Raw genomic sequence first — 18,042 nt, forward strand, 5'->3', positions numbered from 1 at the left:
AAGTTTCAAGGTGAAGCCTGATCAATTCAAAGCAGTGTGAATAAATAAGCATTACCTTTGGCAGAGTAATATGAACGCTAAAGGGTTAAGTGAGGTACATGTTACAATGAATTTGCATTCCAATATAGATCATGATGGCACAAGAGTTATTCCTTTACAATCGTACAGTCTTAGAAAGGCTTTCATTTCTTCTTCAGTTGAAGCACATTTTCTATTGAAGTGATCTTCCAAATATCTTCTGCCATGATTATTTTCATGTTAAATATAATTTTGTATAAATACAAAAAGAAAAAGTACATTTAAAAAAATACCTCTGGTATGTCTAATATTTGTGTTGTTCCTGAAAGCTCGTGTTCCATTATTCATACAAATATCTTCTGCATTATTCTCACCAATATCAGAAATATTAATGTTTGTATTGTCCTAAAGTTTTGAACCCGATCTTTGGAACAAATTGTTTTTAGTGGTGTTGTGAGGAGTGGAGGAAAAAAATATCTTAGCCTCGTTTTAATTACAAATGTAGTTTATAAATTGCAAGCTAATTGTTATTAGTAACAACTGTAGATGCTGTTATGATTGGTCAGTATTATAAAATATTATAAAAGGATAATATATATGAAGGGAAGGGCATAAAGCATTTAAAGAATGAGTTATTTGCAATCCACCAATTGATCGATGTTTAATAAAAGATCCCAAAATTATAGCTCTTTTTGTATCTTTTTTTTTTTGTTTCATTAATTTCTTATACATAATTCTTTTTTCTCTGCATCTCCTGTGTCGTCACCTAAGTTTTCTGTTTATTTTATATTTTACAGGTTCGACGGCGGACTCGACCCAGAAAGAAGTGATTACATCATTTAAAAGCTGTACAAGAAGGCCAGAACTCAATCCATAACTTGATACAATTGTATAAAAACAGAATGTTAGTAGCTCATGAATATCTGATGTTTAGTATTTCAGTTATTGCTCTAATGCAGAAATCTTTGAGCTCAGCTCTTGAAGGAAAGCTTTCATTCTGAAATGGGATCAAAACAGGAAAACATATCACACGATATGCTATTTTCTTTCTTTCTTATGACAGTTTCTGTTAGGAATTTTCCCATCTGTACAGTAAAGCAACTAAATCATCTTTGCATTGCAATGATAGAGAAGAAATTGGTCAGAAATTGTGTTAAGAATAATACAATCACAATTTTAGTGTGAGTTTTATGTTGGTGGTATAACTGGCTTTTACATTTTTAAGGGATTCTATTGTATAGGTTTGTACAGATAAGCGTGATCCCTAAAAGTTAACTAAAACCAGAGCATGAATATAAACAGATCACACCAACTGTTAAATAAAAATTACAATTTCTTAAAAATTGTAAAAAAAAAAAAATAATAATAAAATAAAATACTTAGGAAGGTTAATTTGAGTTGGTGATGGGGAGGGAGAGATAATTACAAAAAAAAAAACAAAAAAAAAATTTTTGAAGAGAAGAAAATATTTTCACTTGGCTAACATGTATTTCTATGTTTACATGTGTGTAGTTAAGTATTGTTTCAGAACTTCATTTCTCAATCTCATTCCTGGAAAATTGTTAAAAAAAAAAACAACAAACAAACCAAACAAATAAAGATCATAAAAAAAAGAAGCAGTGTTGGCCAGTTTGTTGTGTATTCTACACATGCCATCAGACATTTGCAGTATTTTTTTATCATTCACACTTCTGAATACAATGAAACTGTATGAGAGACAGAGAATGTAGACTCATTTACACCCCACCCCCACCCATTTTCTTTGTTTTTTTTTCATTAATGAGTTTTAAACGCATTAATTGTGTTAGGATTATTTTTGCCTGTGTTGCATATAATCACACATATGCTGTCTCACAAACACGTGCACACACACAAACACACACACATATTATAAACCAAACTTTTATGTGTACTTTATAAATAAATAAATAAATAATTAGCAATAATATTCCACTCATGAAGAATGCCTTCCCCTCTTTCTCTTTTTTTTAAAAAAACTCTCATCGTTATTGTCATAAATTTATCACCCTTCTTCTCCAAATTTCTTTCCATTTAATAATGAAGCAACTGAAATACCACAACCTTGTCTGCTGACCTTGTGGTTAAATTAGAATGTTTTCTGACAATACAAGAAAACGAAATTATTGCAGTTTAATCGTAACTTAGATAACGTTTTCTCACATTTCTATATAAGAATATTTTTATTGAATAAATTAAATTTAGATACGAATCTGAGTTTGAAATTATGCCTTTCAACTTATTAGTTGCTCTTTTCTCTTCTGTACCATTTTTTTGTGATCTTTCACCTTGTTTCATTTAATTTACATTTATTCCTTTATGTGTTCCAGCTCATAAGGCTGTGGCCATGTTGGGGCACTACTACCATTTAGAATCACATTTTCGTTATAGTGAAAGGGTTTCAATAAAAGATTATTTGAACTTTTTAACTCCCACCATACACCATCTTCAAGGCTAATTAACTGATCTGTTATATATTTCTTACCAACTTGCAGCATGGGAGCTTATTAAAGACTGAAGAACTACATTCAATATCTGGCATTTAGTTGATTTTACATTCCAGAGAGTAAAATATCGTTACCAGCTGCTATTTTAATAGACTATCTCGTTACCTTTCGTGAATTATGATTTTAATAATGATGTTTATGGAATTCTTTCTTTAAATAAGTCTTTATTTTTTAAAACAAAAATATTGTGATTGCAATATTCTTAGTTAATTATAATTTTAAAACAATGACTAGTTTATGTGATTAATGATTTATCATTGGATTTAAATTAGAGACCTGTAAGTAATTAATTAATTGTAAGAGAAAAACAAAATCATTTTTCATAATCGTCATTTTACTTCTAGTAAAACTGGGTAAATATTTTACTCTTTTTAAAATCATTTCTAATGAAGTTCTGATGATAAGGAGTGTCGTTAATTTTAGAGAATATCGAATATTTTACTACCAAATTCAATTCATGAAAGTAATTACATGCTCTTTCTTAGAAATAAGTTTATGTATGTACGTGAGCTAAATGATTAAACAGTGGTCTGATTGATTTCAGCTTATTTCATTACCACCATTTAAAATTAAATATTTGAAGTTTGAAATTAAATACAAATTCCACTTGAAATACAGCCTTGCTGTGAGGACTGTGAGCAAAATGTTTTTAAATTCTTATTTCAGTTTGATTTGATTTCTTCACTAAATGACTAGAATTTAAAATTGAAAATAAAAATCCTTTAGCTTTCTCTGATGCTCAACTCATGCAGTTTCTGACAAATAGCCTCTTGTTAAATCATTTTCTTGTCTTTGTTCATTTATAATTGTCAGTAATTCTTGTTTTCAAATAAGTTTTCTTCATCCTCCTCGCCATCATTTCTGTTTTGTATTGATCAACACTTAGATATTGAAATAAAAACACATTTCTAAGTATGCAGTTACTTCATTTTTATTATTAACTTGTCTAGAATGATCTCATAACTGGTTTTGTTTGGAATTTTAACACTGAATGAGGTGACAGATTTATAAAAAAAAGAAAAAAGTATATATGTTTGTGAGACAATCTTCAAATTTTCTTGCTTGCTACATCTATATACACATCAAAAGGTAATAGAGAAAGCAACTTAATTTTTTTCTTTTTCTTCCAAATTTGTCTCCTACAATGGTGTACATTCAGCAGTGACCTGTGAAAGCTCTCGATGTGTCCAATTGACTGGACACATTGGTGATCATAATCATCGTTTAACACCTGCTTTTCCATGCTTGCATGGGTTGGATGGAATTTGTTGAGGCAAATTTTTCATGGTCAGATGTCTTTCATGGTGTTAAAACATCAAATAACAGTTGGCATCACGATTGTTTTTTAACAATCTCTTACGGGGATATTGCTTCCTCAAACTGTATATATATATATAAACAATGATGATACATATATATTATATTAAGAGGTAAGTATTGTAAGTGGGTGTTTTTTTGTTATGTGCAGTGATTTTACATGTTTGAAAGATTTGAGTATAAGCAAGGTTCCATCTTGTAATTAATAACTACAGTGTGTGGCCGATGACAGTACCGCCTGATTGGCACCTGTGCCAGTGGAACGTTAGAAGCATCATTTGAGCAGAATTGTTGCCTGAGCCGCTGACTGGCTCCTGTGCTGGTGGCACATAAAAAGCACCATTTAAGTGTGACTGATGCCAATACTGCCTACTGGCCCTCGTGCCGGTGGCATGTAAAAGCACCCACTACACTCTTGAAGTGGTTGGCGCTAGGAAGGGCATCCAGCTGTAGAAACTTTGGCAGATCAGATTGGAGACTGGTGCATATCCAGCCTGAATATTATACCTGTTTTATGTTGAAACTGGCCACATTCAGCCTTTCACACCTACCCTACAATGTCATTCTAAAGATAAACAGTCAAACCATCCGACCCATGCCAGCATGGAAAGCCGACATTAAAAGATGATGATAATGACGACACAACTACATAATTAAAAATCAATGTTTACTTTTTAAAAAAAAACACATTTGAAACTTCTAAATTACTCCAGAAGTTTCTTGAGTATATTATTCACTAAAATTGGATCAGCTCGTTGCCCTGTCTTCTTGATTACTTCACCTATAAGAGAATTGATTGCTTTCGTTTTCCCTTTCTTATATTTTTTGACCTGCAAGAAATAAATCATACCATTTTTAGAAAACCAGAAATACAAATCCTAACATTTTTTTCTGTATTCACAGAATATTGCTACGGCCAATATTGCACACATGAATACACAGTAATGTGCTATTACAATTTTGACTCAGAGGAAGAAAATAAATTCACTTACAGCCTTGGCGTTGTTTTCTATTACTTCTGAGCAGGTTTTTTCTAAATATTCAACATTCTGTATTTGGTTCCAATTTCTGGATTGCACTATAGAACTGGGAGTTTGGGAAGGATCTTCAAACAGCAAAAGCAATACCTGTAATATAAAAGGGGTAACTGAATTTTAAACGTCTCTTTCTTTTTCTTCAAATAAAAGGTAATGTGGTATTATGTAAATAACTGGAGAATTGAAGTTATATTGTAAGCTGTTTAGCTCATTATATGAATTTTCTTTAAATTGCTATTATTTCTGAGGTCATTGGACAAGGGTGTTTGGTGCTGCCAATATCTATATAAGGGGACAAAGGTTCCAGTCTTTAGGTCTCTGTCCTACTCATAGTTATGAGACTCAGACACTGCTCAGAGCCCTCAGGAGCTCCCTCAAATCCTTTGGTACCAGGATGCTTCACAAGATTATGGGACACTATTGGTTGGATTTCATATCCAACCAATGACCTCACTTGGAAACTGGGCTGTGTTTTGTTACTTGTATGATTCACGAGTTCCAGCTCAGACTGTTTGGTCATGTTGCTGGATTTCCAAGTTAGACCTGCTCACTATGTTCCCTTCACTGACCCTAACCCTAACCACATGCCACATAGTGGAGGCTTGTGGCTTAGTGGTTAAGGTGTTGGACTCCTGATCGTAAGATTGTGGTTTCAAGAAATAAAAGGAATTAATAAATCCAGCTATATCAAACAACCAGATATCAATAAATTTGAATAGAATTAACATCCAAAGTAGTTCCTCGTGTGATAACTAAATCCAAGTATCACTTAAAAGAATTTCACGAAATCCAGAATATAAAACAAGATGAAAAGGAATGGAGAAAATCACATTGCTGTTTGATGATTACACTACACATTACCAATGATCGTTTCTATTGTGCCAGCATATTCAGATAGAAAAAAAAGGTACAAAATACCAGTAATATCATCATCATCATCACTTAACATCTGCCTTCCCTGCTGGCATAAAAGACTGAATCCACTGTCTTTTAGTGCAAAGCTTACCTGGGGTTAAACAAAAATAACACCATACTTTCATTTGTTCTGTCATCTATGTGCAGCTTGGATAAGTCAACAGGCCCCTACTCTCCTTCAACAGCACCTAACAACACTCCCCAGACATTAAAGGAACAGTCAACCATTTTTTTTTTATCTATGGACCCATTTGGTTACTATTCTATTGTAGTGGACACCCATAGCCATTTGATGTTTAAAAACTAGTTTTATCGATGCTTCTTTCAAAATTCCTATTTTGTTTTTCACAGATCGACTTGTGTAGGTCGAACTTTGTAAAAAACATTAGAGAAAGAAACCTCAGTTTCTTGAAATAAATACATCCAAAGCAACATTTTCCCATGGAACCTTAAAATACTACTGTGGGTCTCCAAGGGTCATATGAACCACTGATCTTGACAGTGCTTAACCCTAAAAATCCCTACAATTATTGACTTGCAATATCTATACAGTGATGATGATGATGAGTGAAAAAAAAAAAATTCAAATAAAAGTCTGGAACTAAATGCCTCACTAGAAATGGAAGTGACTTTACCTCTTTTGCAGTGCCTCTGGAAATCTCATCCTGATCCAACATATCACAGATATCTGCCAAGGCCACAGCAGTTATACCACTTGGAAAGAAAGAAAATTTAGAAATAGCAACATTTTATACTAGACATACATGACAATGAAATTGCTGTTAATTTAAAATTATTAAAACATACTTCACCAGATCATTTAAGAATTAATAAAGTGCTTGACCACCATCTCTCTCTTGTTCTCTCTCTCTCATTCTTGATCATACATTCTCTCTTTCTCTTCCTCTGACTGGGTAACCATATCTCCTCTACAGCAACACACCTGTTTCTGTCTTTATTCTTGATTTTCTCTCTCTCTCTCTTTTGACCTCTGGCCCTTTGTCACACTCAACCCCTCATCACCTGGCACAGGAACACCTCTTCCAATGTCTCCCACCTGACAAAGGATCTTTGTCTTGCAAGTTACTTGGTGACCCTGCCAGTGCTGGTGCCATGTAAAAAGCACTCAGTTCACTCTGCAGGGTGGTTGGTGTTAGGAAGGGCATCCAGCCATAAAAACCATGCCAAAACAGACACTGAGGCCTGGTGCAGTCTTCTGTTTGACCAGCTCCTGTCAAACTGCCCAACCCATGCCAGCATGGAAAACAGATGTTAAATGGTGATGATGATTTAATAGAAGATAACATCATGAATGTTTAAAAGGTTACCAACCTTTGCTTCACAGTAGTATTAAGGGCATTGACATATTGAAGAAACTCATTTATTAAAAAGTTACAGATGATTTGAACTGATGCCAAACGTCCTTTGCTGGCATTTACACAATCTTCAAACAACTGTAGTAAACCATCTTCAAACTAGAATAAATAAATAAATAATGGAAAAGCTTTAGTTACAAACTGTTTTTTTTTTTTAATATGTTAATTTTAATGCCTACTTGTGTATAATATTAAATAACAACTTAGTAATTCTCCCTCTTATCACTACTCTGCAAAGTATGGTGAAGTTTATGCTTTAATGAGGTTTAATAAGACCAAAACATGTCCAGTGATACACACATATATCCGATAGGCTTCTTTCAGTTTCCATCAATTGATATTATCTATACAGATGACCAATTTGTTTTAAGCTTTAACATTTAAAGATAGATAAACAGAAAACTTTAACTTACAAATCTATTTTATATGTCATTTCATATTACATTAAATGAAGAACAGTGAATCAATAGGAAATTTGATTATTTTCATTAAAATAACAAAGTAAATTTGAAACATGTTTTAATTGATAGCTCACCAAAAGTATATTGATGACTTCAATTGATAAATTGTAATTTTTCTGTAGATGTTCTCGTTTTTTGTGAGGTAGTTCTGGCATTTGTTCTCTGAGAGTATCCATGTTAACAACTTCAGAATGTGCATCACAAGGAACAGTTGAATTGTCGTAAACATGAACAGGAAGCAAATTTGGTTCTGGCATAAATCGATAATCCTGGAAACCTTCTTTGTCTCTCATAGATACCGTTTCTCTGGAATTATAGAAAAATATAAAGAGATCACATTTTGCATTTCTGTTCTTCTAAACACTTTCTGTGAAAATAGCAAATAAAACAGATTTCAGTAACGTTTTTTTAAGTTGCACAAAAAAATGTGTCTGAACATAAATTTGTTTATATTTTATATAATTATCCTACACTAATTGCAAGACAGAAGTAATCAATCTTTGATAAGTCTTTAAAGTAAGGTAAAACTAGTTGGTTCAATTGTAATTTTTAGCTGATAAAAGACTTGTTGTCCAACCGTCTGTCTATCCAAGCATCCATCCATACACACGTATAGATACATAGACAGACAGACAGACACACACACACTATGGCAAGTAACCCTCAATATTCATCCATTCCAACTTACAAAAACCTTTGTCTTTTCTAAGTTTACTTTGAGTTCTCTTGATTCCAGGTTTTGCTTCTCGTTTAAATCTTCAACAGGTTCTGCTCTGTAAACGAAGTCATCAGCATACAGAAATTACAAACGGTTTTAAATTCTGCTGTTTATGACTTGGAGGATTATAATAAACAAGGCAAAGCTGAGGCCTGAGCTCTGATTAACTCCTGCCTGCATGCTAAATTCATTGCTGACACACCACTTTACATGGATTGTATGGTCCTCACAAGCCATTTATCTGCTCATAGTTTCTTTAGTTACAACCAGATTATAAAATGTGAAACTCTGAGCTCCTCCAAGTCAGCAAATTCTTGGTACTTTTGGCATGTTCTTAGCTAAGTACTTCTCCTACAATTGTCTTGTAAAAGGGAGTGACAATAAAGAAAAAAATTATTTTTGCAAATATTCACTCACCCAGTTTCAGAATCAAATGAGCGTGTTTCATTCTCGATTTCTTTTCCTTCATTTTTGCCAATAGTTTGTCTTTGTATCTCATAATCTTTGATATGAAAGTATTTTTGAAAGGTAAAAGAAAACAGACATTAGCCCTTTAGCATTTAAACTGGCCAAATCCAACTAAAAAATTTTATCTGATTTATGTTCAGACAAGCCAGATCTGGCCTCTCACAACTACCCTACAATGTCGTTTTAAAACTAAACAGTCACATCATTGAAAGCTCAAAGCTATGAGATAAGGCATGATTAATTCAAAGTGGATTTGGTAGATGTAAGAAGCCCATATTGTGTGTGTGTATGTAATCACCACCATCATCATCATCATTTAACGTCCACTTTTCTATGCCAGCATGAGTCGGACAGAATTTGTTGAGACAGATTATAATATCTGCAGTAGAAACAGCAGGATGCTCTTCCTGTTGCTAACCCTCACCTGTTTCCAAGTTGGGTAATATTTCCCACAGCTGGAAAATATTTTTCATGGAAGATTGGAAACAAACGACATCACTGGTATGACAGTGATGTCCCTGTACAACCATGGGTGTGGGTGTTTGTGTTTCTTTGTTTTGACATCATGGGATATTTGTAAACAAGTGTCACTGTCATACAAGTGGCATTTGTTTCCAATCATCTGCAGAGACATGTCTAGCTATGGGAAAATATTACTTTGCTTGATTGTTGCCAGTGACACTGGACTGGCTCCTATGCAGGTGGCACATAAAATACACCATTTTGAGCGTGGCTGTTGCCAGTACAGCCTGACTGGCCTTCGTGCCGGTGGCACGTAAAAGCACCCACTACATTCTCGGAGTGGTTGGCGTTAGGAAGGGCATCCAGCTGTAGAAACTCTGCCAAATCAGATTGGAGCCTGGTGTAGCCATCTGGTTCACCAGTCCTCAGTCAAATCGTCCAACCCATGCTAGCATGGAAAGCGGACGTTAAACGATGATGATGATGATGATGATGGAAATAGTTGATGGTTGGTAACTGGAAGGGCATCCAGCCATAGAAAATCTTGATTAATTCTGTCTCATCTAAGCAAGCATGGAAAAGATGGATGGTAAAACAATGATGATGAATAAAGTTAAATTAATAAAGAGAAAGTACTTTACCAATAGCTTTAGCAACATTCCTAATACTGTTGATGTTTTTTACTTCAGTGCGCACTCCATAGGGTTCACTCTGACGGTGGATAGAGATGTTAGCATCAACACGCAAAGAACCCTCTAAAGACATGAGAAACAAATACAAATTGATAATTAACAAACAGAACGAAAGTCAGGAGATTTGGATTAATCAAAAGCCAAACTAATCCTAGTACCTGACATCTTGCCATTGCATGTTCCCAACGTCATCAAAAGCAACTGTAATTCTTTCAAAAAGGCAGCAGCTTCCTCTCCATTCTTAAAATCTGGTTCTGTGACAATTTCCATAAGCCCCATTCCTGTTAATGAATTCCGCATAAAAAAATTGAATTAGTAATAAATCTCACTAAACAACAATAACAATGTAATAATATTGTTTCAATTTAACTGACATTATATCAGAGATGGTAGTGGTGGCAGTGCTACAACCACTACTAACAAATTATTGACAGCTCTTTCCTAAACAAATTGAGATAGATGCCTGGATGCTGAGAATGATTTGATATGGATTTTTTCTCAGCTAGGCATAAGCTGCACTTCCTGCTGCTGTTGAAGTATGCTTTGCATTTCTCTGATATTTTCCACTTTATGTTGTATTCTGTGGTACTTTCTTTCAACAACCATATGTATTTGGCTAGAGTTGTGGCATTTTCTTTTTCTGGCATATTAGGAGCAGTTACCGTATTTTCTTCCATAACTGCCAACTCTGAAAAGCACAGGGTTACATAATCAGGCTGTTACCTAACATCCTTTTGAACCCCTAATGCCAAATCAATTGGTAACATTGGCTGTAATGGATATATATAATACTGTACACTTCGATTAATATATATCTAACAGGCTTTTTTCAGTTTTTATTCCACTCACAAAGCTTTGGTCAGCCTGAGGCTATAAGAGAAGATACTTGCTCAAGGTGCCCTGAAGTGAGACTGAACCTGGAACCATGTGGTTGGAAAACCCAGCTTTTTAACAACACAGCCATTCCTGCACCGTCATCATCATCATCATCATCGTCATCATCGTTTAACATCTACCTTCCATGGGTGGGACGGTTTCACAAGAGCCAGCCAGGCTCTGTGATTGTTTTGGCAGGATTTCTACAGCTGGATGCCCTTCCAAACACCAACCACTCAGCAGAGTGGACTTAGTGGGCATTTTATGTGGCTCAAGAACAGGCGAGGTCAGTTTTGACAGCTGGATGCCCTTCCAAACACCAACCACTTGGACCACTGTGGACTGGGTGCTTTTAAGTGGTACCACACAATATAAAATGAATTTTGCCTTACCTGCTCGATTTAAATCAATTAAAGTAATTTTATCTGTATAATCATGCAAGCTTTTTCCACTGTCAACTTCCAGCTGAATTTGAGTGATTCTAGCGACTTTTTCAACATGCCCTTTGTCTTTTGAATGCCCAGGAACATAATATTTGAGCTTACCACCTTGAGCTAATGGTTTGAAATACTGTGTGATTTGATACCCAGCCTGGAAGACAAAGGAAAGAAATTATAAGGAGAGCAGAAGATGGAGGTCTGACATCCAACCTTATTTCACAATGAACCAAATCCTTCAAAAACTAGCAATTTTTTCAGAAAAACCCAAATAACTTAAACCAGAATCAAACAAAAAAAACAAAAAGGAAACCTATAAGCAATGCACACAAATAAATGTCCTTTCGTCAGACATCAAAGCAACTGAACACACCAGCAAGAGAGCTGCCACACAGTGATTTGTGCTGATAGAAATAACAGCCAAATCTTCCTCAAATGTTTTTAAGAAATTTTGTTGTAGGAAAATTTGCTGCAACCCCCCACCCCACCAAAGATTAGTTGTTTTCTTAAAATGGCAACCACATCAACTAACCTGTCAATTAGTGAAAAGTAATTTCTTTAAAATGAGTTATCTAGTTTACAATCTGCATATGTGCCTTCTTTATGGCAAAATTTCTTATGGTGAAAATGTTTATGGCAAATTTTCTGGACATGCCCTCAGATCATACCACACCATATAATACACTGAATAATATGATCCTAGCTACATTGTGCCTGAACAAAAAGATGGAGATGGTCATGGCTGGAAGCCTTTTAATCAAAAGTATGCTCAATCAGGACTAATCTACAGAGCCCTCATTTTATCAAAGTCTCTGAAACTGAAGGAAAACCGAGTCAATTAAGTGAAGGACAAAATGTCATGTACTCAGAGTTTACATCCCTTGTAGTCTGAGTTCAAAACCTGTTGAGGTCATCTTTGTCTTTCATCTCACTGGGGTTCCTAAAGAGGTAGTGCCAGTCCAGGTTGAAGGATTGGCAGAATTGTTAGAGTATTAGAGATACCTTGAGATATTTGTTTAGAGACTATGGGTGGTAAATTTCACCTGTCATTTGGTTTAAACACTACCATCTGCACCCTTTCAATTCCTGGACCTGGGAGAAATATATATGGCAGAGAAGCCAGAAAACTGGCCCTATGCTCCTTAAGGGGTAATGTTGACTAACCATGTAAATAGAGCAAGAGTTTAACAAATTGGAGAATGGAAAAAAGTTTGCCTTAGGACCATAATAATAAAAAGAAAAGCATCTAGCTATAAAACATTCACATCATTGACAGAAGATCTGTTTTCCTCTGCTGACATGAGTTGTTCATGTCTGCAAAACATTCTTTTTGATCCCATATCATCCAACATTTTGAGAATTGACCTCACCACTTCTTTCTCATTTGGTCAGTTAAGGGCCTTAACTTCATTTGCTGTCATTGCACTTTCCAGTATTGTATTATAAAAATATGTTCATACTTACGGGCAAATCAGCGTAAAAATAATGTTTCCTATCAAACAATGACACCTTGTTGATATTACAACCAAGAGCCAGACTCGTCAGTACGCCAGCTTCCAAACATTTTTTATTTAATACCTAAAATCAAAGAATGTTTAGAAATAACATCTTCAACTATACTTAACATCATCATCATTTAATGTCTGTTGTCCATGCTGGCATGGGTTGGACAGTTTGACTGGGCTGGCATGCTGGAAGGCTGCGCCAGGCTCCAGGTAAAAGAAATCCCTAATTATTATGGGGCGATTATAAACATCTATTAACAAAATTTCCTGAGAAATTACAAACATCCATTATCTGTACGCAGCAAATATGGTGAATATTACTAATAGAATAGTTATGGAAACAAGATTACAACATTATTACAAGTACTCATTAGTGAGAAAATGACAAAATTATGGTCAGTTTGAACATAAAACAAGTAGAATATTTGGGTCAGATATGGCCAGTTCAAATGCTGAAGGGTTAAGAGATTACTTATGGTTAAAAGAGTCTAACAACAATACAATACTATAGGCTTTGGTAGTAAAATAATTACATTTTCATCATATCATCATCCAGTGTTTTAAATCTGGATTTTGTCCCCGTTAATGAGGATGGCCGGATCTACCTCAATGCCATAACAACTGTCCTCACACCATCTTGCCCAGTTTTGGGCATCCGTTTACATACCAACCCTCCCAATCTCTTCTTCCACTTGTCCTCTATACCTTTTCCTTGGTCTACCTCACTTTCGAGTTCCACTGACCTCAAACGCAATCAACCTCCTCAGAACATGTTCTCCATCTCTCCTCAACACATGCTGATACCACCTCACAGCCATTCACCCTTGCGAACCATTCCACCAATTCCTCCAACCCCAGCGTTCCCATCAAATCCTCAGTCCTCCTCCTCTTATCAAACAGCTTCACCCCCACACATTTCTCTCACCATTGCTCTCTCAGTCCTTCTCAAAATTACCATCTCTCTCTCCCTTAGACACCATGTCTCACTTCCATACAACATTGCAGCTCTCACACAACTCTTACAGACCCTTCCTTTCATCTTTAATGAGAACTTTCTCCCACATAACAATGCTCCACATTCCCTGAACTTCACCCAGCCAAGTCTCACTCTTGCTGTCAGAGCTGCTTCACATTCACTACTTACATCCACATGTAAATAATTATCACACATCACATGTAAATAATTATCACACATCACATGTAAATAATTATCACACATCACATGTAAATAGTTTCTCCTTTTGCTATAGTTGAAAAGGTTAAATTCTATGAAACTTAACATCAATTCCATTTTTAAATAATAAAGAAACTCATGGAGATTTAAGACACAACTTACAGGTAAAGTTCCAGGAAGGGCAGCATCAAAAAATGAAACTTGTGTATTAGTTGGAGCGCCATATGTAGTTGCAGAACCTGAAAACATTTTGGTTTCTGATAGAATCTGAGCATGAATTTCTAAGCCAATAACACCACACCATTCATTGGAGTCACTACAATAGATATAAGAATTATTATCATTCAGGTAGTAAACTGGCAGAATTGTTCAAGATTCAGACAAAATGCCCAGACAGATGCCTTTAATTTATGGGCGTTTGTTGGGGTCTAATGTCACTCAGACGCTCCGATACCCCACAGAATGCAAGAGAACTAATAGTTCAACTAATAATTTTTCAGATAATATAAAACTTGCCACCATTATATACTAATAAGATATTTTAACTGTTTTTTTTTTTAATGTGAGCATGGTAGTTTCATGTTCATAAAATGTGCTCAGCGGTCCTTGATGTATAAGTGAAAATCCCAGCACTTTATTGGTTAAACAATACTGTAGAGAGGTAACATAGCGAATCACAATCTTCGCACGTGTGTAAATTCATAATTATTCAACGCCGTGCCAACCACTGAAGAATCTTGTCTCGTGATTCGGTTTATTGGGTGATATTCCCAGATTGATTCACGATTGACGATTTGAATTTCAGGAACAATGAATTGCGGTCCCGCTGGTCTTCCATGTGCCATTCTGATCAATTTAGAAGTAAATAATATCCTGTATTTTATGCTGTTTAACAGTAAGGTGATTTATGTCGCTTTACTAGTTATCTCCCACTTAATTTTTGGTCCAGATGGACTATATGTAATCTGAACCTTTCCCCCTTGTTTTATTTTATTTTTTTTACGGAATCCCACGTTTTAGGCTATGGAGATTCCGATTCTGAAAAAATTTTTTTCAAAAATCTCAATTTCAAAATTTCGATCCCCCCCCCCCCACCAGTTTTTATATAGATCCACAGGGTAAACCTAACCCTAACTCAAACCCTAACCCTGACCGTAACCCTGATCCTAACCCTAACACTAGTTTTGTGAGATTTGGCTGTTATTTCTAGCATGCTTGGGGGGGGGGGTGAAATTTTTCAAAAAATTTTTTTTCAGAATCGGAATCTCCATAGCCTTAAACGTGGGATTCCGTAATAAAAAATTAATAAATAAGGGGGGGGGGTTCAAATTACATATAGTCCATCTCTACCTTTATAACTAAATATTATTAGGAATTGTATAAAAATTGTTAAAATATTTAGTGTATTGTAGAAGAAAACCCGTTTATTGCAGATAGATTTTAACAAAATCTTATATGGACCCCAAAGGGCCATTTAGACACCGTTTGAGAACCACTGAGAAACTATCTGAAAGGCATTTGTAGAACACTGCATTAAAAAATACCCATTTTTTCCCTCTAAAAGTTACGAAGAAACAAAATCGGAAGAGCACACTTGAGTAGGTATACCGTTACCAATGTCATTTGTCCTTACATTTTTTTAAGACGGTATGGTACGATTTGAAAAGAGATTTCGTTGCAATTTCGAACGATCACGTAGAAAAATGCCCTAAAAACTAGTGCACACAAACGAAACAATAATATAAGAAATTGAGCAGAATCTAGGTGTTTAGTACGGTGATACTGGATTTATAATCTTGCCAGTGTATTTAGTTACTCAAAGTAAACAAAAATTCAATCCTTGTTCGCAGTTCTATATCTAAGAGATGAGGAATTATGTACATTATTTACATGTGACGGATATTTGTCTTCATCTTGTTTGTTGTTAACCCTCCAGCCTTCATCAAGTGTCTTGGGAAAATTTCAAACCTGGGTTCTCATTCCTAAGGTATTTTTCAATGTTCGCATCTCAGAACATTCAATATATGCGAACAATGAGACGAAAGTTCTATTGCGACCAGGAACTCACGTAATTCGCAATTTTCTTTCAAATAATCGTTATGTCTATATCAACAATTTATTTCAATGTATTCATTTTTAGATAAAACTGAGGAAACAATAACAGCAACAGATAAAGAAAACAGTTAACCCCTCTCAAATCATACCTTGCCCTCTAAAAAAAAAAACAGAAAGGTGATATTGAATTATGCAATCCTAAATAAACAATATTGGAAACAAGATGGATAGGTCATGGCCGGAATCCCTTTGAATGTCAAACCAAAGGGATCTGGGCTAAACAACAAGTTTGATAGTGAACATTTTACGAGTGAAATAATTAAATGAAACATAAAATGAGAAATGTTTTGCTTTACCGTTGTATTTTAGTTGATAAAGTTCGAATTTGTTTTAAACGAGAAATAAAAACTCGATTCAAGGACAAAATACTATAAGTCGCCATCATTATCGACTTGTATCAGAAGTAATTAGTTTTTACATCACAAGGATAACATATACTTTTCCCTTTCAATTAACGAACGAAAACAAAACCTCAAATTCTTTTCAATACACGGCGTGACTTAAGAATGAACAGCATTAATTGGAAGAGGCTTTAAATATGTCTGGGTTGTCTGCCCTTAATATACAGAGTATCTGTCAGCTGTCGAGTCCTCCCGTCTCTTTTGGGATTGAGTTCACTGGAAGCTTATATATTTACTAGGCGCATTGGTAAACCGTTTGGGATCTTTACATTTTGGCCGGTACATTTAAAAAATAATTTTTTGTAACTAAGTGAAATTATTTTCGTTTAGTTTTTGCTTGTAATTTGAATTGGGTTCAGTCTACAGCTGCATTGTGGCTTATCCTCAGTTCTGCGATTGTGGGTAACCACAAGCTTTCTTTTCCAGCTTGTTTACATACTGCGTGTGGAGGCGCAATGGCCCAGTGGTTAGGGCAGCGGACTCGCGGTCATAGCATCGCGGTTTCAATTCCCAGACCGGGCGTTGTGAGTGTTTATTGAGCGAAAACACCTAAAGTTCCACGAGGCTCCGGCAGGGGATGGTGGCGAACCCTGCTGTACTCTTTCACCACAACTTTCTCTCACTCTCTCTTCCTGTTTCTGTTGTGCCTATAATTCAAAGGGCCAGCCTTGTCACACTGTGTCACACTGAATATCCCCGAGAACTACGTTAAGGGTACACGTGTCTGTGGAGTGCTCAGCCACTTGCACGTTAATTTCACGAGCAAGCTGTTCCGTTGATCGGATCGACTGGAACCCTCGACGTCGTAAGCGACGGAGTGCCAACAACAACATACTGCGTAACAGTTTGTTTCCGCAGTGATTGCTTCAAACAAGCATGCTGGAAAAAAAAATAATAATAAGTCTATTGGTTTCGCTTCCCGAGAAAGACTGTGGGTAGACCCTGTCTCTTCAGAAAAATTGTAAATAAAAACATTTTTAAAGTTTTTACTCCTGGTGTAAATCATCCTGTTGCCGCTTTCAGTTTCTTCAGAATCGCTGCTTTCGGGTTCGGATACAGAAATATCCGATTCGTTTTCGTTCACCATGTGTTTTTGTACCTCTTTCATTCTTTTAAATATATTTGTGTAGGAATTGCCAATTTCTTCTTCGTGCCCTTAATTATTAGTGCAGCTTTTTTTTTTCTTTTTCTATACTTCTCTGCCTGTACTGCTGCCAGGATCGATAAATTAAGTACTAGTCGCTTACGAGGGTCGATCTAATCGACTGGTCCCCTCCTCCAAAATTTCAGAACTTGTGTCTAGACTACAAAAAAAAAAAAAAAAAAAAAATTGATTCAATCACTATTTGTATCTTTCAATGAAAGATACAATGCTTTGAAATTTGTTGCCCTTTGGAACGACTTACATAATTTCGACCTCTGTCTGAACTGTGTGTGTACTTCCCTGTAATGAATGTTACATTTGCTTTTCAAAGTGTAATGTATCCTGCTTGTATCTTTCAATGTATCCTGCATTAAAATTGATGTAATCTTTATCCGTTTTTG

At 35.4% G+C, this 18,042-nt stretch overlaps 2 protein-coding genes across 10 annotated transcripts in view; one reads left to right on the forward strand and one right to left on the reverse strand.

The window, feature by feature from the left end:
- The window catches only part of LOC106867555 (sister chromatid cohesion protein PDS5 homolog B), a 58,266-nt gene extending 54,808 nt beyond the window's left edge, over positions 1–3,458 (forward strand). For 6 of the 8 annotated variants that reach the window (XM_089361812.1, XM_089361808.1, XM_089361814.1 and 3 more), the window contains one exon: positions 816–3,458. Coding sequence is in view for 4 of the 8 variants with exons in the window: in XM_089361808.1 (XP_089217934.1) it covers positions 816–848 (33 nt within the window). In the remaining 4 variants the exon portion in view is untranslated. The remainder of the gene's footprint in view (positions 1–815) is intronic. The other 2 variants (XR_016244042.1, XR_016244043.1) reach the window with 1 other exon arrangement.
- Positions 3,459–17,319, reverse strand: LOC106867553 (glutamyl-tRNA(Gln) amidotransferase subunit B, mitochondrial). 2 transcript variants are annotated; one of them, XM_014912458.3, is made up of 12 exons: positions 16,393–17,319; positions 14,144–14,297; positions 12,767–12,880; positions 11,258–11,456; positions 10,148–10,270; positions 9,939–10,052; positions 8,785–8,869; positions 7,724–7,955; positions 7,145–7,287; positions 6,448–6,526; positions 4,853–4,987; positions 3,459–4,690 (listed from the first exon to the last, which is right to left on the reverse strand). In XM_014912458.3, the coding sequence occupies exons 1-12, from the start codon at positions 16,479–16,481 to the stop codon at positions 4,565–4,567; spliced, it is 1,593 nt and encodes a 530-aa protein (XP_014767944.1). In that variant the 5' UTR covers positions 16,482–17,319; the 3' UTR covers positions 3,459–4,564. The 2 variants fall into 2 exon arrangements, with proteins under 2 accessions (XP_014767944.1, XP_052828446.1); XM_052972486.2 differs by lacking the exon at positions 12,767–12,880 and having other exon boundaries at positions 16,393–16,649.
- Positions 17,320–18,042: the final 723 nt, after the last annotated feature.

This window comes from Octopus bimaculoides, chromosome 13 (genome assembly GCF_046866305.1).
Source record: "Octopus bimaculoides isolate indiv1 chromosome 13, ASM4686630v1, whole genome shotgun sequence".
Classification (NCBI taxonomy): Eukaryota; Metazoa; Mollusca; class Cephalopoda; order Octopoda; family Octopodidae; genus Octopus; species Octopus bimaculoides.